At 51.0% G+C, this 25,692-nt stretch overlaps 1 protein-coding gene across 1 annotated transcript; it reads left to right on the forward strand.

Annotated features, from left to right (window-relative positions):
* Nucleotides 1-1,722: 1,722 nt before the first annotated feature.
* SNAI1 (snail family transcriptional repressor 1) lies at nt 1,723-7,925 on the forward strand. The gene is made up of 3 exons (XM_006206661.4): nt 1,723-1,895; nt 2,649-3,176; nt 6,886-7,925. Exons 1-3 carry the CDS (start codon nt 1,814-1,816, stop codon nt 7,068-7,070), a joined length of 795 nt encoding a protein of 264 aa, XP_006206723.1. The 5' UTR covers nt 1,723-1,813; the 3' UTR covers nt 7,071-7,925.
* The last annotated feature ends 17,767 nt before the right edge of the window (nt 7,926-25,692 follow it).

Consider the following 25,692-nt stretch of genomic DNA (forward strand, 5'->3'; position numbering starts at 1 on the left):
GGGATGTGGAGGAACAGAAAGAAGGGGGGAATCATTAGGCAGGGGGAGGGGGAAGAGTGGCTTAAGACAAGATCAGCAGAGGTCAGATCAGCAGGACAGGGAGCCATGGTGATAGGAACATGGGAGGTTTTGAGAAGAGGGACACAGCCTTAACTCCTCCCTCTGGATGCCTGTGGAAAATCATGATTTGAACTAAATGGATGTAGGAGGGAGTATATACTTTTTAATGATTGCATATGACCTGTCTCCCCCACATCACTCTCCACTCACCAGTTAGAACAGGGTAAGGATGATTGTTTTGTTCACAGTTGTTATCCCCAGCACCTAACGACCCAAACAGATGACTTTCCCTGCCCTCATTCTAGGTGGTGAGTGGAGGGACTTAAAACAGGTTTTCATAGTCCTTGCTTCACAGGTGGAAACAAATTGGGCCAAATCTGTGGATTTAGTTCTGTTCCCCACCCCCACCCCAAGCCTGGCATGGCCCTCAAAGAGAGCTTGGGTGGGGATGAGGGTACAGCTGTCCCTCCCCTGTACCCTCCCCACATTGGATCAGTCCATGCCTCCCATGGAGCCCAGCATTAGGACATTTAGACACAGGATTGATGACTCCAGACAAGCGAGGAGACCACCTCAGCCTCACCCTTCCCTACTCCTTTCTCTCACCTGCCCAGAGTAATCTTTCTCAACTGAGCTCTAAACAGGTTTCTCCTCAGCTGAAAATTCTTCCTTGGCTCCCCAGTGCCCTTGAGGCAAAGTCCAAACTCCTCCAGGCCCTGGAGGCCCAGCAAATCTGACCCCTCGGCCCTGCCCACCCCACCCCCATCCCTAGGAGCTGCTCTCAATGGCTCTGAAATAGTTACTGATTCTTACCTCAGGCCTTTCCCCTCGGTATTAATTCACTTCCTTTGGGAAGTTGCCCCCGACCCCCTGTCAAGTGACCCGCCTCTTGACTGTCACAGTGCCCAGTCTTTTTCCCCCATCAAAGCACACTTCCCTTTGCATTCTAATTGTCTGTTTACTTCTTGTCTCCTCCAGTGAGCTATCCTTGGGTAGAAACCCGAGTGTTTTGTTCAGGGCTGTATCCCCAGCTCCGAGAACAGTGCCTGGCATGTTAGTGGGCACTCAGTAAACATCTGCTAATTTAGGGAACGAATGCACTTTTCCAGACGATGCCAAATTGCTTTGCAAAAAGGCTGTGGCCCTGGACCAGCAGCCACGTAAAGGTGTCCATTGCCTCGCTCCCTCCCCCGAACTGTGTATTGTTCTTTGTCAGTCCCACTCTCTTTACAAGGCACCCTCCGGGCGGAGAAAATTTCCGTCCCCTTCTCAAACCCGAGGCGGAGGAGGTTTCGGAACCTCAGGTGCCCAGACCCGCGGCGCGCGGCGCCAGGGGGCGCCAGAGGCGGGAGACCATGCCTCGCTGAGCTGGCGGGCGCTCGGGTCCTGAGGGGGGTCCTGCCTAGCTCGGGGTTCCCTGTGCCCCGCCTCCGGCAGCTCGCCGCGGGGCGATCCCTGCAGCGCCAGAGACCCGGCATCGGAGCGGCCCCGCCCGGCTTCCAGCGCCACGCGGCGCGAGCCCCGCCAGCCCCCGGCGCACCTGCTTGGGGCGTGGCCTCCAGGGAAGGTGCGCCTCGATTGGATCGGAGGTGACAAAGGGGCGCGGCCTCGATAGGCCCCGCCCTACTGGAGACTGGAATTATTTAAGCGAGCTGGCTTCCCGGCTCCACTCATAGCGCAGCTGCACGGCCTCGGGTTTGGAGGGCCTTTCCATTCCAGCACGACCCGGCGACCCCCTGCTGCTCCAGCCAACATGCCGCGCTCTTTCCTCGTCAGGAAGTCCGCCTGTTCTCGCCGGAGACCCAACTACAGCGAGCTACACGACTCTTCTCCAGGTGAGTGGACGGGGTGCCGGACTCTGGGGGAGTTTGCGGGAGGCAGGCGAGGGGGCTGCGTGAGGGAAACTTGAGGAGAGGGGGACTTGAGGACAAAATCGACGGGCCAGAGTCGAGTCAAAGGATATGGCTTAGGGAAATGTGGAGAGGGGTGAATAGTCCGGGGCAGGTGGATCTGGGAGGTTGGGGGAGGGCTTTTAGAGGGCAGTGGTCTTGGACTGAGGGGACTTCTTGGCCTCCGAGAGGCGGAGGAGCCCCGAGAGTATAGAAGTGAGAGGAGGAGGCTTGTGTCTGGACGACCGCCAGGGGCTGGAAAGAGTCCGGAGTCCAGAGGATTTGAGGGAGGGGTTGGGAGAAGAGATGTGTATGAGACTATGAGACGGGGAACTGGGACAGGGGTGGTGCTTCGGCAGTTGGGGAGATTAGGGCCAGGGTACTGGGGGTCTTGCGTCAGGCTGGCGACTTCAGTAACTCAGGAGGAAGGGGACCTGGCAGTGACCCCTTTGAGTTGGAGCTGGGGAAGGGGGATCCCTCCTATAAGATCTGGAGGTTGAGGTGGAAGAATCAGGTGACTTGGGTGAGGAGGGGGCTCTGCCAGGGCAGGAACCTGTGTATCCTAGTCATGATTCTTTTATTCATCTAAGAAACACTGAGTGCCGGCCCCACTCAGCTCCGAGCCCACATCAGGCTAAGATTTGCTAACTGACTGAATGATTTAATGCGTGATCTTCTCCTTTTCTCTGTCTCCGCTAGAGTTTACCTTCCAGCAGCCGTATGACCAGGCCCACCTGCTGGCAGCCATCCCGCCTCCCGAGGTCCTCAATCCCACAGCCTCACTGCCCACGCTCATCTGGGACTCTCTCCTGGCACCCCAAGCCCAGCCAATTGGCTGGGCCTCTCTTCTGTCCCAGGAGATCCCCAAGGCTGTCGAGCTGACCTCCCTGTCTGACGAGGACAGTGGGAAAGGCTCCCAGCCCCCCAGCCCACCCTCACCGGCTCCTTCGTCCTTCTCTTCCACCTCAGCCTCTTCCCTGGAGGCCGAGGGTTACACTGCCTTCCCAGGCCTGGGCCAGTTGCCCAAGCAGCTGACTGGGCTGTCTGTGGCCAAGGACCCCCAGTCTCGCAAGGCCTTCAACTGCAAATACTGCAACAAGGAGTACATCAGCCTGGGTGCCCTCAAGATGCACATTAGAAGCCACACTCTGCCCTGTGTCTGTGGCACCTGTGGGAAGGCCTTCTCCAGGCCCTGGCTGCTGCAGGGCCATGTCCGGACCCACACTGGTGAGTACCCCCGTGGGCTGGCTGCCCCTCTCACTGTCCTGCTGCTTTTTCTACCAGCTCCTGTGAGACTGGGTTTGCTGTTATTTTCAGACTGTGAAAACAGGCCCCCGGTCTCCTGACTCCTAGCACAACAGTTCAGGGGCCTGGCTCGCTGAGATGGTAGAAACATTCGTTCATTCATCAGCTAAGCAGATGGGCTGAGTAGATAACTTTACAAGTCCCTCAGCAGGCTCAGTTCCTCAGCCAAATGGGTTGGAGCTGGATATGGGAAAGGTGTAACCAACACCTTGCTGTTGGGACCAGGTGTGAAGGGGCCCACCCTGCTCCACCCTCCCCCAGCCCACCCCCACCCTAGCCAGACAGGATGTAGTCAGACTCCCCACCTGGCTCCGAATCCTGCTTTGGGATCTCCCACAAACCTTGGGCTGATGGTTCACCTCTCTGAGCCTCAGTATCCTCTTGTGTAAAATGAGCAGAACAACACCTTGTGGGGTTTTTGTGTGGAGTTAAATGAAGGAAAGCGGACAGAAAGCAGCTGGGACAGTGCTTGGTACATGATAAGTACGCACAAAAACAATAGTTGGTATTCGTTCTGCTACCAGAACAAATGTGTCTTTGAGTAAGTGAGTTAACCTCTCTGAGCCTCTCTGATTATGATAACATAATCATGTAGAGTGGGGTTGTGATAGCATTTTACAGGGGGCTATCTAGATTCAGTGGCCCTTTAATCACTTTATAATTATTATCATGATGGTTCTGAGATCTGCTCTCCCCACCCCACCCCCACAGCGGAGTAGATAAACTTAATCCTATCATGCAAACCCAGGAAGACTTTTGCTGGCAGAAAACACAATTATGTCCTGATGTTTCAAAAACCTAATACTAAATGTGTAGAAAATTGTGAAATGGAGCTTCTTTTATCCTTTAACTTTCTGGTAGTGGGGAAAAGGTAACCACTCCACCTTTTCATAACGAGAATGGTGGACGCCACCCTGCTTGGGCTGCTCTTTGGAGAGTGACTGTTGAGGGAGAAGGTTCAAGGGTCATGATTGTTGGTTTTAGGGTCAGGCTGGCCAGGCTGGAGACTCACTTCTGGCATTTCCTGACCCAGTGGCTGACCTCGAGCTGTGACGGTCAGTAGAGTGGTTTGTGAAGCTTGGCATTTTGCAGGCACTACTGGCATCATTATTACTCCTACTGAGGGACCCAGGCATCCTCCATAGCTTGCAGACTGTTATTACCCGTGTCTTATTTGGTGCACAAATAGCCCTGATTTTAACATGTTAAGGTCCAACTGCCTGACCTCTGTCCTGGGTGCCTGCCCAGCTGATGGGGGCTCTATTTGGGAGGAGTCTATTTGGAAGGTCCCCTGGGCCCCCCAGCTTCTCTCCCCTCCCTTTCGGACATTATTTTAATGTAAAGGCATGGCTCAGACACAAAAAGCCTGTTGAAATGCACCATCGCCATCCTCATTGACTCCCATTGTGTGCCTTAATGGTGGGCCCAGGGGGTGGGGGCTGGGGGGTGGAGCAGGTGCACGGGGCAGCGGTGCCCAGCACCTGTTCGGGCCGCAGCTGCTGGCCCACAGTGTGTCAGGCCCCTTTAATCCAGGGAGTATCGCATGTACAGTGCCCCCCTCGGCAGCCTTTGTCCCCGCCGGCCTGGTGCCGATTTCACACTCGCCAGGAGCACCATAAAGGGTGGGGTGGGGGGAATCTGGGCAGCCCCACGGCCACAGAAACCTCCACCCATCACATCCCATCAGGCCTGCCCCTTTGTTCAGGTTTGTGTCTGATGGGCTAACCAGACCTAACATCCAGATAACGTTCATTGAGCACTTGCTGTGTGGGAGGCGCCAAGCTTAGGGCTTCCTTAACCTGTGTCACCAACAGCCCTAGGAGGGAGATGCCATCAGAACCCTCATCTTACAGGTGGCACAGAGAAGGAAGTCATTTTCCCAAGTGACAGCTCATAGGCTGGAGCCAGGGCTCCTTCACCTGGCTAAGGCGGTGAGAGGAAGTGGGGAATACAGGACTCCGTCCCCTTTTCCAGATCTGTGTACTGTAGGCCCTGAGCTCACAAGGGAGAGTGTATGAAGGAGGAAGGACTTCACTTTGGACCTTGTCAAATGCAGTCATCAAACCCTTTAGGCCTGGTATGCAGAGGCAGTTCAACAATGGCAGAGCAAGTTACTCAGGCATCCCTTCCCAGGTCCTCTGGCTAGGTCCCCGCTGCTCTGCTGGTGGCCTGTTTCCTTGTATATCTGCCCCAGGAGGCTGAGCCCCTGAACGTGGTTCCACAGTCAGCCTCAGGCATCTGACTTCTGGACCCCGCCCTCCCGTGCTCAGTGCCCCAGGCACCTAGTAGTCTACAGGAATTCATTCATTCCCATCTCTTAATTCCAGCCCTGGGATTTAACAGGTGGGCCATGGCCTATGGGCATAAAAGGCTGGGAGTGAGAGGCTAGGAGGATGTATTTTTTGGAGAAGAATATTCAGTATGATAGACTAGTGCCTGGCATGCCGTAAAAGCTTGATTCATATTTGTTTAATGAATTACTATTATAACTATTTGGGAAAAGCTTCACCCCCAGGAAAGGAACACAACACGGCGTTTGATGTTTTTGAAATGTGAGCTGTATTCTTTTAACTGGGACATGGGTTGGGGCACAAATTATGAAGTTAGTGAATGGTGTATTCTGGTGGTGATTGAGGGGTCAGGCTCCTCTGAGGCCTAAAAAATCCAAAAAGACTTATTGTTGTACAAGCACTTATTGAGCTCTTACTGTATATCCAGCCCCTTGTGCAAGACTCTTTCCCAATCAGCCTGACCAGGCAGGTGTCATGAGGGCCGCAGGTGGGGAGCAGTTTTAAATGTCACAAGGTAAAAGGTTTCTGTAGCCTCTTGGGGGTCCCAGGGCCTTGGATTGGAGGCTTGGAATGGATACGAGGTGGGGGAGGATCCTGCCTTATGGGACTCAGTCTGATTAGGGGACAGATAGACTTGAAACTACCCTGAGTGTGGTCAGCATTGACTGGGAAGTTTGGTAAAGGAAGGGCCTAACCTGCTGGCGGTTGGGGTTGGGCTTTAAGCCTGGCTCTTGAGCTTTGTCCCCAGGGCAGGTAACTCCGGGGTGTTATAAGGAAGGCGTCCTACAGCCCCCTTTACTGAGAGGCAGTTTGTATTAGTTAAAATCAAGGGTGCTGCTTGGCTCTTGCTGGGTGACCTTGCATATGCTACTCAGCTGCCCTGTGCCTCACTTTCGCCATCTCTAAACTGAGGACAAAGGTGGGATTAAATGAGATGAGCGTAAGCTGCTTATCACTGTCCCCAGCACAAGTAAGTGTTCAGCAGACACAGTTGCCATCATTACCGGCATAGCAGGAAGAGCATTTTATTCTACCTTCTCTCAATTACCAACCCCTGTGAGTGGGAGATGAATAGCTCCATTTTACAGATGAGCAAGTGGAGGTTCAGAGAAGCCAGATGACTTGCCCAAGGCCACACAGTGGGAAACAGTAGGGTTCCCTGTCAAATCTAGGCCTTTGGACACTATATGGCCTGGCTTTCCTGGGTTATGGGAGTCCTTCAAGGTTGGTGTGAGCTGGGTTCTAAAGGCTGGGAGTTGGGGAGTGGTGTTTCAGTAAACTTCAGCTCTTCACCCAAGTGACTAAGTCTCACTCAGCTCCCTCCTGACTTCTATTCCCAGGCGAGAAGCCCTTCTCCTGCTCCCACTGCAGCCGTGCCTTTGCTGACCGCTCCAACCTGCGGGCCCATCTCCAGACCCACTCGGATGTCAAGAAGTACCAGTGCAAGACGTGCTCCAGAACCTTCTCCCGAATGTCCCTGCTCCACAAGCACCAAGAGTCGGGCTGCTCAGGGGGCCCCCGCTGACTCTTCAAGGCTCCTTCTGACTCTCAAGGCCCTCCCCCAACTGCGGCCTCCCCCAGCTCCAGAAGGAAGTTACCCTGCATCCTTCTCACTGCCACAGAATCCCCCTCTGAGCTCCGCCTTCTGGCTGTGTTGGGCCACAAAGGACTCTGAGGACCAGTTCCCAGTTGTCCGCTCTGGGTGTCTCACTGGGCTCTGAGAGAGGCCTTTCTGTGGACGGCTGATGGGAGGGTGGCCGGCAGCAGAGACCCCTCCTGGCAGTCGCCGCTCCCAAGCATTCCGGAGTTGGCCTTTCTGTGTGGGTTTGTGTATCCAAAGCTGTTTGGATACAGCTGCTTTGAGCTCCAGGACAAAAGCCGGCAGACTGATAAGAAACTACCCCTCAACTCAGGGGACCCCAGCCTCCCCCCCAGGAACCCTCAGGCCACCCCTCCAGGAGGTGTGACTGACTATGCAATCGTCCACCCCCAGGTGCACCCACAGGGCCCGCGGGGGTGGTCACTGACACCAGGACAGTGTCTAGACCCCAGGATGCCCCAGGGCCGGGGCAGCTATTTCAGCCTCCTGTTTGTCATGGTGGCACCTGTTTCACGGGCAATTTAACAACATCTCAAAAGGGACTGTGAGTAATTGCCTTCACTTGTCGGGGGCCCGAGTGGGGCGTTTCGTCCCCACCAATGTATCTCCCGGAACTATTTTCGGGGCCCGACAGGTGGGCCCAGGAGGAAGATGTTTACATTTTTAAAGGTACACTGGTATTTATATTGCAAGCAACATTTTGTACTAAGGAAGCATTTTGTATAGTTATATGTACGGTTTATTGATATTCAATAAAGCGGTTAATTTATATATAAAAAAGTCTGCTTAGTTTTATAGTGGAGTGTCTATTTTAAAGGACCTTTAGGAAGGGAAGAGGAGGCAGGGATTTGTGGACCCCAGATACTTCCGACGCAGCCTTAAATCTTGGCCTCCTAACTACCACGTGGCTTTGGACTTCTGGGTTTGTCAGGGACCTTGTTTGTGCGAATGGGTTTTCTCTGGAGCCCGATGTCCCGTCTGATGTGGAGGTTGGGAAACACTTGTGGATCAGTGAGCAGGAGGGGTGTGTATGCGGGTTGCTTAGGTGCTACACTGTGGCCCTCGCTCGCTCTCTTGTTCTGTTTTGAAGCTGACCAGGCCCAGGGGCTGAGAAGCTGGCTCCCTGGGTCTTATCAGTGGGGCAGGCTGTGGGGCTTTCCCCAGGACTGCAGGTCTTTGGGGAGGGAGTGGCTGTTTCTCCCAGATGAGAGGGTGGAACGCAGTGAGCAAGAAAGGGACAGAGGACGTCTTTCCTGTTGCCAAGGGCTCTGGATCCTGCTCCGGCCTCCCTGTCAGACCCACACCTCTGTCTGGCCGCTGGGTACCAAATGGCCTTTGATGCAAGGAAATTGGCTGGCTGGAGCCGGGAGGGTGAGAAGCCAGGCCAAAGGGTAGGGGTCATTCTGCTTCCTGCTCTAGGACAGGACGGGAAGACGGTCAGCTTGCGTCCTGGGCTGAGATAATTCACTCCCGGCTGGCTGTCATGCTGACCTCACCTCTGGGGCCCTCCTGGGGCCAGGAGAAAATGAGTGTCCTTTTTGAGCACAAAAGGTGCTGAAGGTGCCAGTTTCCTGCGGGGAGCCGAGCGGGCCTTGCAGGCGTCCCAGAGCCCCAGAGTCAGGCCGGGGGTGGGGGAGCGTCATGTTCCAAAGGAGAGATGATTCTTTCTTCTAAACAGGAAATGGTGACCCGCAGGCCGGGAGCAGCCCTTAATGACTTGCAGCTTTCCTCTCCCCAAAAAAAAAAAAAAAAAAAAGTTCTCTAACAATCGCCAAATTGTAGCCGGCCTCCCTGAAGGGAAGTTAGGGAGTTGGGGGCGGGGGGTTGGGCATCAATTTGCTGAAGGCCTACTGTGTCCCTCAGCCCTGGGCATCATTTACGTCCACCCATGGTAGGTGCTGACTTTGATGGTGAATGAATAAGTGATTTCACACACTCCAGGAGGGACGGGCCGCATGGAAACCCCTAGCCAGCATTCAGTATGGGTGCACCAGGCTCTCCTAGTCCTGGGAATCAGGCTCCCTGGCTGGCAGGGCCTGGAGCAAGGCTTTCCCCTTCTCAGACTCCCTGTTTCTGCCTCTAAAATGGGGTGATGATCGTGCCTTCCTCCCCGGAGACTGTAAAGGAATGTTCATTCCGTTGGTTTGGATGAGCGCTGCGTGTGCCAGGCCCTGTTCTAGGCCCCAGGGTTACAGCCCTGAACAGATGCACAGTCCTTGCACTTAGGGAACTTACGTTCTGGTGGGGGAGACAGAAAACAAACAAATGATTAAATAAACAAACCGCTTTCCTACAGTGATGGGCCCAGATGGAATGAAAAAGAGCCTGTGCTGGAGAGCGATGGGGTGGGGCTCCCTCCGATAAGGCAGGCGGCAGGCTGGAGAGCCCAGAGCCCTTGGAAGAGCTGACATTCCAGAGGAGACCTGAAGGAGGAGAGAGTTCCAGTCTTGGAAGGGAGCAGCAAGTATAAAGTCTTTGAGGCCCGAAGGAGCTTGCCCGGGGTGGAGAAAAACTAGGGTGGCAGAGGGGCTGGGGAGACGGAGTGGGGTGGGGGAGCCAGCCCAGATCCAGCAGAGCAAGCCCAGAGGGGTGACCACTGGGGGCTTATTTAATTAAGCAGGGGAGCCATAAGGCCTGCTCTACTAACAACTGATTTCCCGGATCCCAGTGGAGAATGGAGTCCGAGGAGGAAAGAAACTAGAGCTGGGAGCCAGTGAACCGCCCAAGGCGAGAGGGATGACATTCCGGCCTGGCCCAAAGGGGTGGAGGCCTGGTGGGGTGGACCGGATTTAAGAAGCTAGTGGGCCTGGGCGCTGGTGGGTGAGAGCTACTTGGGGCTATTAAAGGAGATGTTGGACCCAATGGTGGGGTTAGAGGTGGGGATAGAAGAATGAGAATGGTCCCTAGCTCTGAAGTGAAACAGCCCACACTGAGGCATGTTAGCTAAGTGGAAACAGTAACATGCAGAACATGCTCCTTTTTTGTGGGAAGAAGAGTGGAAGGGAGCATGTTATTCGTTTTTGTTTGTATTTGCATACAGAAATGCTGGAAGGACTTACAGTAGAACAATGAAAGCCACCTCTAGGGGGGCCGAGCAGTGGAATTGGGTGGATGGAGACCAGAGGGAGAGAGCAGGGAGACAAATTCTTTTGGTTTCTTAAAACTTTTTCCTTTTGAAATAATTTCAACCTGACAGAAAAGCTGCAAGAAAACTATGATAAACTGGAATCTTTCATTCTGATTCTTCGAAATAACATTTTACCATGTCTGTATTTTCTCTCCCCATAAATACACGTATACATACCCACTTTTTTTCCCCCCAGAACCCTTTGAAAGTAAGTTGTAGCGGGGGAGGACATAGCCCAGTTGTAGAGCATTTGCTTAGCATGGCTGAGGTGCTGGGTTCAATCTCCAGTACCTCCATTAAAAATAAGTAAACAAATAAATACAATTTTTTAAAAAAGGAAGTTGTAGACATGACATCCCCTTACCACTAAATATTTAAGCATGTATTTCTTAAAGACAAGAACATTCTTTCATATGACCACAGTTCAGTGATCAAAATCAGGAAATTTAGCACTGGGGCAATGCTGTTGCTTCATCCACAGTCATAATTAATTTCTCCAGCTGTCCCAGTGATGTCCTCCACAGCACTTTTGTGGGTGGGGGTGGGGAAAGACCCAGATCATACATTACACGTTTACTTGTCCTGTCTCTTTAATTCTGAAATAGCTCCTTTCTTAGTCTTCGGTGAGTCTGACATTTTTGAAGAGTTCAGGCCAGGTATTTTATAGAATGCCCCCAATTTGGACTTTCCTCCTGCTTCCTCGTGATTAAATCTGGGTTGTGCCCTTTTGGCAGAACCAAGGAAGAGGCTGTTTCTTTCTCAGTGCAAGGTATCGCGGGGCACATACACCAGTTTGTCCCGTCACTAGTGACGTCAACTTTGACCACTTGGTTAAGGAGGTGTCTGCCAGGTTTTGCCTGGATAAAGTTCCTCTTTTTCCCCTCTTGTACTTAATCCATATCTTGTGGGGAGACATTCCAGGACCACGTGAATATCCCGTTACTCCTCAAACTTCCACCCGCAAGTTTTAGCCCTCGTTGGTGATTTCTGCCTAAATCAATTATTACCATGGTGGTTGCCAAATGGTGATTTTCTAGCTCCATCATTCCTTCTATTTTTACTGGTTGGCTTTCTACTGACGGGAAGAATTATCCCTCCTCTGTCTGGGCAGCAGCTCAGAGCTGAGGGGTTGGGAGAGATTGACTGGGGAGCGGCAACCCGGCCATTAGCTCCTCCCCTGGGTTTTTCTTTAAAACGCGTCCAGGAAATAAACCGGCTGTAACACCAACGTCTGTGCAAGTGTCCAGGCCGGGCCAGGGCCACCTCTGGGCACATCTGAGCACCATTAGTAATCCAGTGGCTTACTCATGGATGTCCCTTGAGCTGGGCTGGAGGTACTCTGGCCAGCAGGGGTCTGGATCTCTCTTGCTCTTTTTTGCTTTCAAATTGTCAATTTCACAAATGTTACAGGATTTATCCTTTCATTAAAAAAAAAATGAAAAGATTAGATGTGAGGCTCAAGTGATGTGTGATCAACACATCCCATTCTGATGCCTTTACTGTCCCCAGCATGACATGCTGAAGCGCTTAGTTTGCATCTTTCTACATTAAATAAATAAATATATATTTACATGCACATGTGGCTCCAATCTCACTCACAGGAAAAGCCAAAGTCCTCACCTCAGCCCACAGGGGCCTGCATGATCTGGCCCCATCACCTCTGCCTCATTCTCTCCCCACTCCTTCTCACTCATTCCAGCCATAAGGGGCCCTCTACCACCTCAGGGCCTTTGCACTTGCTGTTCCTCTGCTGGGAAGACTCAGCCCCCAGAGAAAACACATGGCTGGTCTTCCCCACCATCCCTCTCCCCTTCACGTTCCAGCCCCCTCCCCTGTTTTTTTTTCTTCATTTTTTTCCTTCCTTTTTTTCTCTCCATAGCACTTGTCACCACCAGACAATCCATTTATTTCACTATCCACAGTTTTTCCATGGACTGTCTCCCCCACGAGAACGTCAGTTCCACTCAGGTGGAAATTTTTTCAGCTTCATTCACTGTCTGATCTCCTGGTGCCTCATGTCTCTCTCATAGGAGGCACACACTCAGTAAAACTTTGCTGAATGAATGATGAATGAATGTACATGTGTCCCAAGGAAATACAACATGGTCACCCCTCTTTATGTGCCAGGCCCTGTGCTGATTGCCTCACACAGAGTAACTCATTAAACCTTCACAACTGACTCAAAAAAGAGGAAACCAAGACCCAGAGAGGTTAAGGATAAGTAATTTGTCCAGAATCACACAGCAAGTAAGTGGCAGAGCTGGGATTCAAACCTTGAGTTCTTTTATTACTGTTGTCATTTTGTTCTCTCTGCCTTTGGAGTGGGTGTAATTAAAACTTTTTAAATTGAAGTAGAACAGGATCTGGGACTCTATCCATTACACTTGACTGCCTAGACTCTCTCGCATAGTGGGGCCTGTTTTAACCCTTTAAATAGTCTTCTAGAAACTCCACACATCCTTCTCCAGCCAGGTGGGCAGCCAGAGGTGTGTGTAGATAGAGGGGTGGGGTCAGACTGGGAAAGGAGAGTTCCGTCCCCAGCGGTATCTGGTGGGGTGGGGGTATCCTGTGAAGTCCCTGAGGACTAGAAATTTCTAGATTAGGAGCTCCATGAGCGCAGGACCACCCACCTGGCAAGAGCTTGTTTGGCCAGACTTCCCTCTGTACCCTGGGCCTTGGACCCACTCTGGGGGCCCTCAGCTGGGTGACAGGTTAGTTTCCTGTGGCTGCCACAAAAAATATCACAAATTGGGTGTCTTAAAACAACAGAAATTTATTCTCTCACAGTTCTGGAGGCTAGAAGTCCAAAATCAAGTGTCAGCTGGACCCTGCTCCTTCCAAAGGCTCTAGAGGGAGAAGCCTTCCTTGCCTCTTCCAGCTTCTCGTGGCTCCTGGAAATCTTGGCGCTCCTTGGCTTGTGGCTGCATTGCTTTGATCTCTGCTTCCATCTTCACGTGGCCTCCTCTGTGTCTTTGTTTCTGAGTGCGTGCCTGCTCCACTTCTTATAAGGACACCAGTCATTGCATTTAGAGCCCACCCTAATCCAGTATGACCTCATCTTAGTTTGATTACATCTACAAAGAGCCTTATTTCCAAATAAGGTCACATTTACAGGTTCTGGAGGTTGGGACTTGAACATATCTTTTTGATGGGGAACACAATTTAACCCCCTACAGGTGGCTACAGCCAAGGGTGTGGCCAGTCTCTTTCAGGGCCCAGAATGGATCTGGGAACTTTTTATTATTCACCCAACAAACCCTGAGGGAGAGTTGGGAAACTGGCCTGGGACCCTTAGGAGGAGATCTGGGGAGTTGAATTTTTGCCTCTGCAGTTCCTAGAAGAGAGATCTTTAGGCAAAAGCTCTGCTGGCCCCTGATCTCAGGAGTTGCAGTGTGAGAGGTGTGGGGAGATAGACGGAGCCAGGGGCCACTGTGTGGGGTGCAAAACCAGCAGCAGGGACCCCCTGCCCTCTCGGTGGCAGATAAGGCAGAGAGAAGGGTGTAAAGGAGAGGTATTTGGGAAGCTTGGAGACCCAGGGACATGCAGAGGGAGTGAGGAGGCAAGGACGATGCCCTGCCTGGATTTTTCGGCAACTGAGGGAAATAAAGACTCGGTGAGGCAAAGAGCAACCAGTCAGGCAAATAATAACAATAACAATGATAATAATAATGGTAAACATGCCATGACGGTTCACTATCTGTTTTGCACCGATTACCTGATTTAATCCTTACAATAACCCTAGGCCATACGGTGTAAGGTTCTGGAGCCAGACTGCCTAAATTCATAGTCTCTTCCATGACCTACCTGCTGTGTGGCCTAGAGCCAGTTGCTCAACCTCTCTGCATCCATTTCCTCATCTGAAGAGCAGCCCTTCCTTTTGGGGGTTATTGTGCAAATGAAATGAAAGAATACTTATAAATTGCTTGTCCTCACGCCTGGCATAGAGTAAAGCCTCTGTAAACATTGCTATTATTAGGCCCATTTTACAGATAGAGGAATTGAGGCTCCAAAAGAGTACAGAATTTTCCCAAGATCCCACAGGGGACCCTCCTAATGTTTCTGGTGCTTTCATGTCTCCTGGCCCTTACTGAAGTCTGAGGGCCTGAGTTGGCCGTCTGACTCCCAGGATCTGGAGTCCTGTGTATCCTGGAACCTTGAGCAGCCAGGTAGCAGGGCCTAGGGGAGCTGGAAGACTCTCCATGAAGTCTTGTATTATCAACCCTCTGTGGGTACAGGCCGGAAGGGCCTCAGGTGAGGGGAACTCGTGCTCCCAAACCCAATTGTATTTAGCTGGTGCTGTGGCCTGAAATAAACACTAGTGGGGCTGAAAAGGTGACAGCAAGGAGAAAGGACCCCATGTGTTACCCCTGGGGTGTCTGGAGAGGGAGTCCCCCAAGGAAACCCATTTTGACCTTAGGGAAATGACCTTGGGCTGGGCAGGGGGTTTCCTAAGAAACTCGTCCTTGCCTTGTGGGTCTGAGTGCCACCAATGCCTCACTCTGTGACCCTGGAGGAGTCCCTGCCTTCTCAAGCCCTGAGTTTGCACAAACATGTTCAACATTTGATCCAATCATAAAATGAAAAGTACATAAACACATTCCACCCAGCAATTTCAGAAGAACAGAACACCGTAAACAACCCAAATGCCCCAGCACAGGGGGCCTGGGTATATTAACTGGGGTCCTTGCGTGTTCTGAGAACTTGGTAGCTACTATCAATGTGAATACGATCTTTAGAATATATATCGTGTAGGCAGCACATGAACAAAGAAGGAGGAATGTCTGGCCCATGGAAAGCACTTCAAATATTTCTTGAATGATTAAATGAATGAAGGTATGAGTGGTTAGTCCTCACTGCGCATTTGTTGACAGGAAGGAGAGAAAGAAAAGGAGAGAAAAAAGAAGGATCTGTACCCACAGATGTGCACCCCCAGTTCAAAGGGGTTTTCTCTGGGGTAGGTTGAGGTGCCGGTGAAGAGAAGGGCATTTCATTTTGTATAATTGTTACCTTTTCCACTGTTGAGTTATCATTGCTTCCCTCCCGTGCTTTACAATCAATCAATCAATCAATCAATCAATCTTTTCACGGATAGACTAGAAGCTCACAAGGTGACTTGAAAAGGAGCCCGCACGTGCTGACAGGTGAACGAAGCAGCTCACAGTTCAGCCTGAAAAAAATTCATATGGTCTCATTTGTGTAAAAATGTTCCTCCGTCTTTATCATCTTTGACTTCACAGAGAGAAACGTGCGTGCCCTGCGGGGGCCAACGGTTGTTCTGTCTGGATGGTGGGGTTGCTGGGGTTTTAATTCTCTTTAATTCACAGATCTCAGAATTTTCTATAATGAGCATGTGTTTTTCTTTCTAAACAGAAACACACACACCCACACACTAAAGAACGACATTCAAGACTTGGCAACGTCCCCGGGGGAAGGAAGTCGCACTTGACGATCATGGCTACCCTGCTGCTTTTTCTAGGGCTGTGGGGTGATATCTGCGTGCCATTTGGTGACTCCCCAACACCGAGCACTGCTCGTGGGCTGAATTGATCCTTGGCCTTTGTGTCTAGGGTCAGCCCATCCTCCAGTTCCAACAGGGCCATTATTCACCAAGAGCGTGGATCATTACTGTGCAGGGCTGTTTACTGGCTGTGAGTTGGTCAATCCTCAGAGCAAGAGAGGCAGAACCTGGGCTCAGAAAGTGCCAGAGACGTTTGCAAGGACACACAGCTGTGAGGTGGCACTAGGACTTTCTTTTCAAAACGGCTTTATTGAGATTTAATTCACATCCCACGCAATTTATCCATTTAAAGGGGACAGTTCAGTGGTTTTTTAGTACATGCACAAAGTTATGCAACCATCCCCACTATCTAATTCCAGAACATTTCATCACCGGAAAAAGAAACCCCGTGTCTATTAGCAGCCACTCCTCATTTCCTCCTCCCCTGGTCCCTGGCAACCACTAATCTCTTCTCTGTCTCTGGATTGGCCGATTCTGGACATGTCATCTAAATGGATGATACAAATCAGCGTGTGTGATTTTGTGACTGGTTTCTTTCACTTGCATAGGGTTTTGTGGTTCATCCACGTTGTATTATGTGTCAGTACTTCATTCTTTGTATGGCCCAGTAATATGTTATTGATGGATGGACCACATTTTATTTATCCATTCATCAGTTGATTAACGTGTGGGTTGTTTCCACTTTTCGGCTATAAAGAAGACGTCTTCTATGAACATTCCTGGACAGGTTTGGTGTGGCCCACAGCGATCTATGGGAGAGTTCAAGCTGTACTACATCCTTGCCAGCATTTGTTATTATCAGTTTTTATTGGTTATTTTAGCCATTTTAGTACATGAGTGTCTATGTATGTATGTGTAGCAGTTTTCTCAAGATTAATTGACATACAATAAACTGCCATATATAAAGTACACGTTTTGATAAGTTATTCTTTTGAGAAACAAAGGAGTCATGTAATAACTCTGTTTAGACAACAGGATTTGAACCGAGGTCTGCACTGTCTCAAGGCCAGAGTGGTTTCTGCTGGCAGGGCCCACTGCTTTGGGAAGGATAGGCTGGGGTGCCCTCAGTGGGCTTCAGCCCTCACTCTGCCACCTGGGTCTCTTCTCTGAGCAAAGGGAGGTCTGCAGAAGGTCTGCGCTCAGTCCTGTGTGCACTCAGCACCTGTGCACCAAGCCGTTACTGTGTGCCAGGCCCTGTTCCAGGCACCCGTGATGTGCCAGAGAACAGATAGGCAAGTGTCTGTTCTCAGGGGGCTGACAGTGCAGGGAGGGGAGTGATGTTGCCTGGAAAGCATTCAGGGTACCATGGGAGAGTGGAAGGAGGGCACGGCTTAGTCAGGGGTGGGGAGTGGGTATTTAGGGAACCTTCCCAGAGATGGTGAAGGAGTAGGAGTGAGCCAGGCAAAGAGAACTTGAGTGGATAGAGGAAGTAGCAAGTAGAGGGAACAGCAAGAGCAAAGGCCCTGAGGTGGGCATGTGCTTGACGTGTTCATGATGTGGCAAGGAGGTCAATGTGGCTGGAGGGGAGATAGATGGGAGAGGGGGTAGGAGAGGTGGGCAGGGGCCGGCCCCGTGGGGCATTGTGGGCCAGGTGTTTGAATTTTATTCTAAGCTATGGGAAGCTGCCAGGGGATTTTATGCGGAGGAGCAACTTCCCTCTGGCTGTGTGTGGGAAATAGACTGAGGGGGCTGAAAGGAAGTGGGAGACAGGAAAGGAGGCACCTGCAGGCCACGGCTTCCGTCTAGAGAGTCAGCCAGAGGAAGAATGGGCAGGAGATGTGTTTGTGCGTGGGCTGGCTGGGGTCGGAGGGTGATTCAATGGGGAGACAAGCCAGAGGAGGACTTCCAGCGCTCATGGCTGGAAAAGAAGGGTGGTGGATAGTGGTGCCAACTGGCAAAACTGGGCCCACTGGAGAGAAGATGCAGGAATTCTTTAGAATTCTCTTTTCTCTGGACCTTCTCCCAGCCATCTCCACTGGAGCCTCCTCTTAAACTCTGTTTTCAGCCCAGGTCTCAGTCCTGAGTCCTGACCTCCGATGCCTCACGCTAGCCACCAAATGGACAGCCCCTACACTCTACATACCTCCCCTGGGACCCACCACCCTCCTCAGTGAGCTTCCCCCACCAGACAGCAGCACTGACAGGGCAGGAACAGCATCTGGTACAGCACCTGGCACATAGCAGACACTCAATAAATGTGTGCTGAATTAATTAAAGAAAGTTGTGGATGACCTTCGTGGAGAGTATGGTACTAGGGAGCCAGAGAGGAGTTTGGAGCAAGGGAGGGCTGAGTTCTCTCCCTCTCTCCCTCCCTCTTTACCCAGGCCTGTAGAATGGCAGAGGCTCTTGGGGATCTTGACCAAGGTGGAGCAACTGGTTCTAGAGCCCAGGAATGAAGGTTATCACAACAGCCCCTGGGAGATGCAAACACTGTTACTATCACATCTCTATTTTACAGATGAGGAGACTCGAATCCCAGGGGGAGGAGGCATTTACCGGAGGTGCCCCTCAGGTGATGATGGCTGAGCAGGGATTCGAACTTAGACCTATCTGACTACATAGTCCTTATCTAATCTTATGTTCTCGAAAAGTCTTTTCAGAAAAATAAAAATTAAAAAGTTTGGGCTCAAGAGGTGAGGAAGAATTGCTTTAGGTAGAGGCCCTTCTAGAATGGTCCAAGAATAAGTACAGACGTGTGTTAGCATCTGTGTTTGGTGGCCTCTATGGAAAAGACCTAGGGGCTGGATTACAAATGAAACTGCTACAAATATTTATGCCCAAGTCTTTGTGTGGGCATATGTTTCCATTTCTCTTGAGTAAATATATAGGAGTGTGATTGCTGGGCTGTGAGATGAGTATGTGCTTAACTTTTTAGGAAACCATCGGGGGGAGAGTACAGCTCAGTGGTAGAGCACAGGCCTAGCATGCACAAGGTCCCAGATTCAGTCCCCAGTACCGCCACCAAAAGTAATAAATAGCTAAACCTAATTACCTCCCTCTCAGAAGATTTCTAAAAAATTAAAATAAGAATAATAATAAAAAAAAAGAAATCATCAAACTGGTTTCTTTCCAAAGTGGCTGCGGCATTTTGCCTCCCGACCAGCAGGGCATGAGCGTTCTAGTTCCTCCACATTCTCATCAACACTTGGTACCGCCAGTCTTTTAGATTTTCGCCATTCTATTGGATGTTTAGCGGCTTCTCACTGTGGTTTTAGTTTGCATTTCCATAATGACTAACGATGTTGAATCTCTCTCCATGCACTTACTAACAATCCACATATCTTAATTAGTGAAGATACATAATACTCAAATCTTTTGTCCATTTTTTAAAATGGCTTCTTTTCTTATTATCAAATCTTGAGAGTTCTTTATATATTCTGGGTACAAGTTCTCTATCAGACATGTTTACAGATAGACTAAAGAGAGTTTTCACATGTAACATATGCTGGAAACACTGGCTGGCAGTTTTATCGTTAACATTTTCATCACAGTAGCGCCTAGATGTGGTTTAGAGTGCAAGTGCTGGGGTTCAAATCTCAGCTCTGCCACTACCTGGCTGCATGACCTGGGGCACGGGACTTCCGTCTCTGTCCCTGTTTCCCCATCTATAAAGTGCTTCATATGAGGGTTGAATACACGGATGCAGGTAAAACACGTGGCATGGGTAAAGGCTGAAAAAAAAGTTAGGTGTTATTATTATTTTATTTTTAAAATGAAAGTCAGACAAATTTAATGGAATCTCAGATTTTTAAAAAAAATTTTTGGGGGTAATTAGTTGTTTTGTTTTTTTTTAATGGAGGTACTGGGGATTGAACCCAGGACCTCGTGCATGCTAAGCACCTGCTCTATCACTGACCTATACCCACCCCTAAAGCAATAACTTTGGATGAAACATCATTTTTTTTCTTGAGCAAATGATTATAAATAAATAAATGGCAGCGAGTAACAGGGCAGTAGAATTAATTCTAATACTTGTACCATCATGTGGTTTGCTAGCTTTCATAACAAATAATAAAATGCATAATAAGAACATAACCTTTAAGAACGTAATATTTTTCAGTTATTTCATTTCCTCTAGGTCCCTGAGTCTTTTAGGAAAAAATCTTATTTGGGCGTATTTAGAAAATGAAGAAAGATTTAGAGAAAAATGAGTAACCCACAATGTCCTCTGTCCTCGCCAATCAAACTTCAGAACCGCGGACGGCCTGGAAGGGCTTTAGATACATACTTTCTATACTATTTCCTGTCTTCAGGCTACAATGCTGCACAAGCAACGAGCTACAGTTATTGCTACTCATGCAACCACTTCAGAAGCTGAAAAGGAAGGATGTTTTAAATTTGCCCAAATCAAGAATCCTGGGTAGAAGCTCCATCTTGCAAACATATTACTAAAAAGTGCGTCTGGGAATTCACTGGCCCTGGACCCAGAGAGCCAGCGATCTCCTTCAACGTGTCTGCTGAGAGGAGCCATCTCTTCAGCGTGGAGAGCTGGGTACCAGGAAGGGTCCCCAGGCAGCCGAGAGCGTGAGAGAATCTGATCTTCCCAGTGAGCTCAGATGTTAAAACTGACTACTAATCAGAGGAATAATAAAATGGACTGATAATTTAAAATTTTTACATTCCCTCCTCTCTTTCATATGCATTCCATGGTGGTGATACTCCGCTTCAGTCAGTGTCCAGAAAACAGAGATTTTAACCCTCAGGAATTTTAGCATTGAGCCAAAATTTATACATGGGGGTTAGGGGAGAGCCATGTAGCTGGTATGACAGATGGGGCTGAAGAGATAAGGGGACAGGGCAGAAGTCTGGCTCAGGGACAGAGAACCAAAAGGGGAGGTGGCAGTAGACATGGAATTAGTAGGGGTCTGAGCAGGGCTGGGAGCCAGAGCACACGGTGGGGAAGGACCCTCCAGGGCTGAGGCAGGGTGGGACGACTGGCTCACAAGGGGGACGAAGCTCACGGGAAAAGAGCTGATGCAGAGATGGAAATAAGGGTGGGGCTGGATAAAGGCCAAAGATGGGTGGATGGAGGACCAGGGTGAGTATAAATTTGGGATAACGAGCATAAAGATATGTATGGGTCTGGAGACAGAGCAGGGTTATGGGGTGGAGGAAGGAAATAAGATGACGAGCTTAATGGAAAGAGCATGGGGTGTGACTCAGAGAAGAGGGCTCAGAAGAACCCGGGACTGGAGGATCTGGAGTCTAGGGTAGGTGAGTGATAAATGGGGGAGAGAATTAAAGAGCAAGAGATGGAGGGAGCGAGAACGGGTAAGAGAGAGGAGGCCTTGGAAGGATGGAGGGGGGAGGGTAGACAGGAGAAAACTGATGAAGAGAGATGCTAGAAACTGAGAAAAGAGAAAAGAGAGATATGAACCCAAGACAGAGGACTCAGAGAAAGACGAATGGAGACAGTGTGTTTGGTGAGCGGCTGGGACCGGAAGGAAGAGCAGAGAGGAGATACAGACACAGAGGGAGAGAGGAAGGGAGGACAGAGAGAGGGGCACAAATAGAGAGCTCCTTTTCCGGGAAAACACAGAGGAAAGCCTGGCCCCAGGAGAGGAAGAACAAGAGCAGTGATGATGGATGACGTCAGATAGAGGCAAAGGCAGGGAGAGGGCAGAGTACAGACGAGGGGGCAGCGGCCAGACAGCGGGAAGCCAAAGGGGAGGGAAAGGTGGTTTAAAATTGTTGAGAGACATGGGGAGGCAGAGAGGTGGTGGGAAGGGAGGAGGAGGGGGATGGAAATAATGGTCTTGTTTTCTACCAATGGGTCATGTCTAAGTGAAGGGATCACTGCAGCCATGACGCAGGTACACTAGGAAGACATGTGGTCACTGTCATCTGCCGTGTCGCCCACAAGGACACAGGCAAGCTGGAGGATCACACTGGCATGGACCCTGGAAGCCAGGACATCAGCAGGCAGGAGGGTCCTGCTGCTCAGCAGAGGGACGACAAAGGCCAGGGTGGCGATGCAGGCCATTAGATGTGTCTCCTCATTGAGCAAGTATGTGACTACAGCAAGCAGAAGGACAGGGGTGTGTGTGAGGTCGGGTCCCTCTGCAGGTGGAGGTGTGGCTGTGACAGGGTCATGGAGAAACAGGCAAAACACTGGTTCATATTGGGCCAAACCTTGGCCACATCTTGGAGTAAAGGTCAATAATGGAGAGTGGCCCTGAGGCCCTGGGTGTGTCCGAGTGTGAAGGGAGATGAGCATGCAACACGGAGGATTTCTGGGAGTCACTGCGCATAGATGCGGAAGCAGAGGGAGTAACTCCCTGAGTTCTATGAGCTGACCGGTTTCCTGTGTGGTGGGCTGAAACCTGGGGATGGCTGGAGGGTGGCTGGGTGATACAGGAGGCTCTCGGAGGGCTGGGGGTGAAGAGATGGGAAGGAACCTGTTACAGTCTGTGGATTAGTAGGTGTTACTTGTGGGTGATGGGCTGACTCTAGCTTAAAGCTGGGAATGGCTGGAGGTGACATGGGTGATTCTCGGAGAACTGGAGGTGAATTCCTAGGTGATGAGAATGAAAAATATATATATGGTATATTGTTGTGACTCTGAAGAATGTCTTGGGGAAGTCCAGGTAGAGAAAATGACTCTGATGGCCATCCTGGCAGATATGGGGAGGAAAAGGGAAGTTGTGCGGTGAAGGTGATGATGGAGTTGAGGCTGGTGTCACTGGGGGAGAACGTAAAATAGACCAGGGTCCCTGGTGAAGAGTTGCTTCTTGGTTCTGAGTTGCTTGGAGAGGAGAGTGAGAAATTGGGTAAGACTGACATGTAGTTTGGGAAGTCAGGACTGGAGGATTCTTTATGGGAGCAGCCAGGTGTGACCCTTCTCCCCTCAGATGCAGACATGGTTGAGAAACCCAAAGCTCCCATTCTCTGAATTCCCTTGCAAGCTGCAGGATGCTGTAAGCACCAGGCACAGGGGGCTCAAACTCATCCAAACAATGCCTTCTTGAGACAATCTAGGTATCATTTATTGCATGCATCTTCACATGGAGATGAGCTGCCAGGGGGAATCCTACCACTAATTGGTGCAGGGCAGACATTGTTCTGCAATTCTTCCTCCCTTCTGTCCCTCCCCTAATCGCCCTGTTCAGTCCCTGTGTTAAAAGATGGGGAACTAGAGCTGGCTTTGCCCACATCACATCCGTGTACCACGTTATTATGAGTGCAAGAGACCCTGATTCAAATCTTAGTTTGGCCACTGACCAGCTGAGGGAACTTGGGTAGGCCTCTTAACCTCTCTGAGCCTCAATTTCTTTAGCTAGAAAAAGGGAATTACTTAGATTCCTGGACTGGCATCGTGGTTGAAAGGAAGGGAAAAAAATAGCACATGAGAGAAACCTATAGAAAATGATTAAGAAATGCTGGCTAAGCATACTTCTGCCTCAGGGCCTTTGCACATGCGGTTTCTCCTGCCTGGAACACCCTTCCATTAGAAGGGGCCACCCTTCCTGACCGTCCTATTATGAGCCATTTCATGCACTCCCCACCCCTCTCACAGAACCCCTCCCCATCACCTTTACTCCCCAGCCCTCCTCCTGCTTTATTTTTCCCCACACCACTCAGCACCATCTGACACTTCATTTTAGGTGTTTATTTGCCAATGTCTGGCTCCCCCACTGGAATGTCAGCCACCGGAGGATAGGGAGTTTTGTATTTTGTGTTTTGTTCACTGCCATATCCCAATCTGTAGAACAGTGCCTGGCACACAGTAGGTGCTCCATAGAAAAGGCTGAGCTGTGCTCAGATTCATTATGGCACCACACCCTCCTGTGCGGCCGTGGACAGTTCATTTCAACTCCCTGGGGTTGGTTTTCTCTCTTGCAAAACGGGATCAGCGAAGCCTTTCCACCTTGAGTTTGCTAGGAGGATCTCCTGGGACGTGCTGGTTCTGACGCTCCCTTGGTCCTGTTAGTAGTGCTCCATAAATGCCGGCTGGGTTTTTTGTTGGTGGTGTTTGGTTTTTTTTAATGGATGTTTATGAATGTGGAATTCTCGAGGCTGCGTCCCGTCCCGGGAAGGGGGCCCTTTCTGCAAGGAGCAGGCGAGGCCCCCGCGGTGCAGCCCCCGCCCTCGCCAGCCGCCGGGCGCCCCTCCAGGCCGCGGCCCCCTCCCCCGCCGGCCCCCAGCGAGACGAATGCAGCACACGGCGGCCTTTATGGGGCCCGCAGACAGCGCGTCGCCAGGCTAACCCTGCGTGGAAAATTCGGAGGTGGAAGGCAAGGCGCCTTAATGAGGGGGCCGCCAGCAGCGGCGGCGGCGAGGGGGCGGCGGGGGCGGCCGGGCCGGGCCGGAAACGTGAGCCGGGCTCTGCGGGCGCTCTCCGCCCCCGCGCATTCCCGGGCCCGCCCCGCCGGGCCCGCGCCGCCCGTGGCCGTGGCCTGCAGGTGGAGGGAACCGGGCGCGCATGCCGCTCGGCTCTGTACGTTTCCGTTTCCGCCTCAGCTGTTACTCCTTTCCAGGCGTCTTGCTGCTCTGTGCCTCGACATCCTCCCCCATAAAATGGGTCCTGTCCTCCTAGGGTGGGAGGGAGGATTCAGCGAGTTGATACATGCAATGGTGTCCAGCCCATGGGAAGCCCTAGATGAAGCTAGTAATTTATGGATACTATTAACATTATGATTTCATCAGCCACAAGTTGAGGCTGAGATAGTCAAGAGACCGCAGCACATTTGGATTTGGGGGCTGTTCTCCACTGACTGTGGTGAGACCCGAGCCAGGCTTGGAATCAGGGCAGTCCCTGAAGAAGAGGCCATCACATGAAGGTTATGGGCCCAGGACCTGGAGCTGAGTGCCCAGCCCCAGCGCTGCGGTGGGGAGGCTTGAGTCAGCCAGGATGCCGCTCTGAACCTGTCTTCTCATCTGTCAAATGGGCATCAGCCAGGCACTGTGCTGGGTGCTGGGGGAAGAGCAAGAACAGGATCCCCAGCCTCTGGACTCCTGGCTTCCACTCCAGTAGGGGTGACCAAGGGATTCTCTTGAAAGAGGAAAACAAATAGTCACACAGGTGCCTATGTAATTAACACCCTGGGCCCTTGGGGTGGGAGGAGAGAGAGGGAGGGAGGGAGGAATGGGAGGATGAATGGAGGAGGGGAAGCAGGTGACCCCAGGATGGGGGAATTGGAGAGAGTGTAAGTTCCCAAAGGCCCAATTTCAGACCTAGACTCAAAGAAACCACAAAGCAGAGCTTGGGGCAGCCAGATTGCGGGGTCTTTCATTTCCTCCTCCTTCCACCTGGAGCATGGTTCCTTACCTTGGGCATCACCACAGCTCTTACCTCCACTTCCTCCAGGTCTCTACTCAGAGGTCACATCCTTAGCAAGGCCTTCCCAGACCACTAGCTAAACATACCCCGACACCAGGCCTTTCTCTTTGCCCTGGTCCTGATTCATGTTTTGTTATTATATCATATACCTTTTTCTTTATGTGTTTTTCATGAGTTCTCCATTTGCCCATGAGCTCCACAAGGAAATGGGTTTTTTGTTCACAGCTGTAGTCTCTGCTCCCAGGCTGGCACACAGTAGGGGTTCAATAAATGACTGAGGAATGAATGAATGAATGGACAGAGCCAGGCAGTGGAGGACAAAGAAAGCTTCCTCTTTCTTTCTGGTGACTGTTTCTGGCTTGGAGCGGATAGGTTTCCTGGACTACAGGCAGGCAGACTGAGGGTCAGGTGAATAGAGAGACAGGGGACAGAGGGCTCCAGGGCCCACTGGCTGTTCCCTCCTCCTGGGGCCCTGCAAAGAGTAGCTCATTTTCAACTTGCTGCAGCAGCCCCAGCAGGACAGGTGGGCCTGGGAGTTGGGAGCCTGCTCTGCCTGTCATTGCCACTGGTGAGAAATCTCACACATTGTAAAGGTAGCTAGGCTCCCTTCTGGCTGGGGCAG

Source organism: Vicugna pacos, chromosome 19, assembly GCF_048564905.1.
Source record: "Vicugna pacos chromosome 19, VicPac4, whole genome shotgun sequence".
Lineage (NCBI taxonomy): Eukaryota > Metazoa > Chordata > Mammalia > Artiodactyla > Camelidae > Vicugna > Vicugna pacos.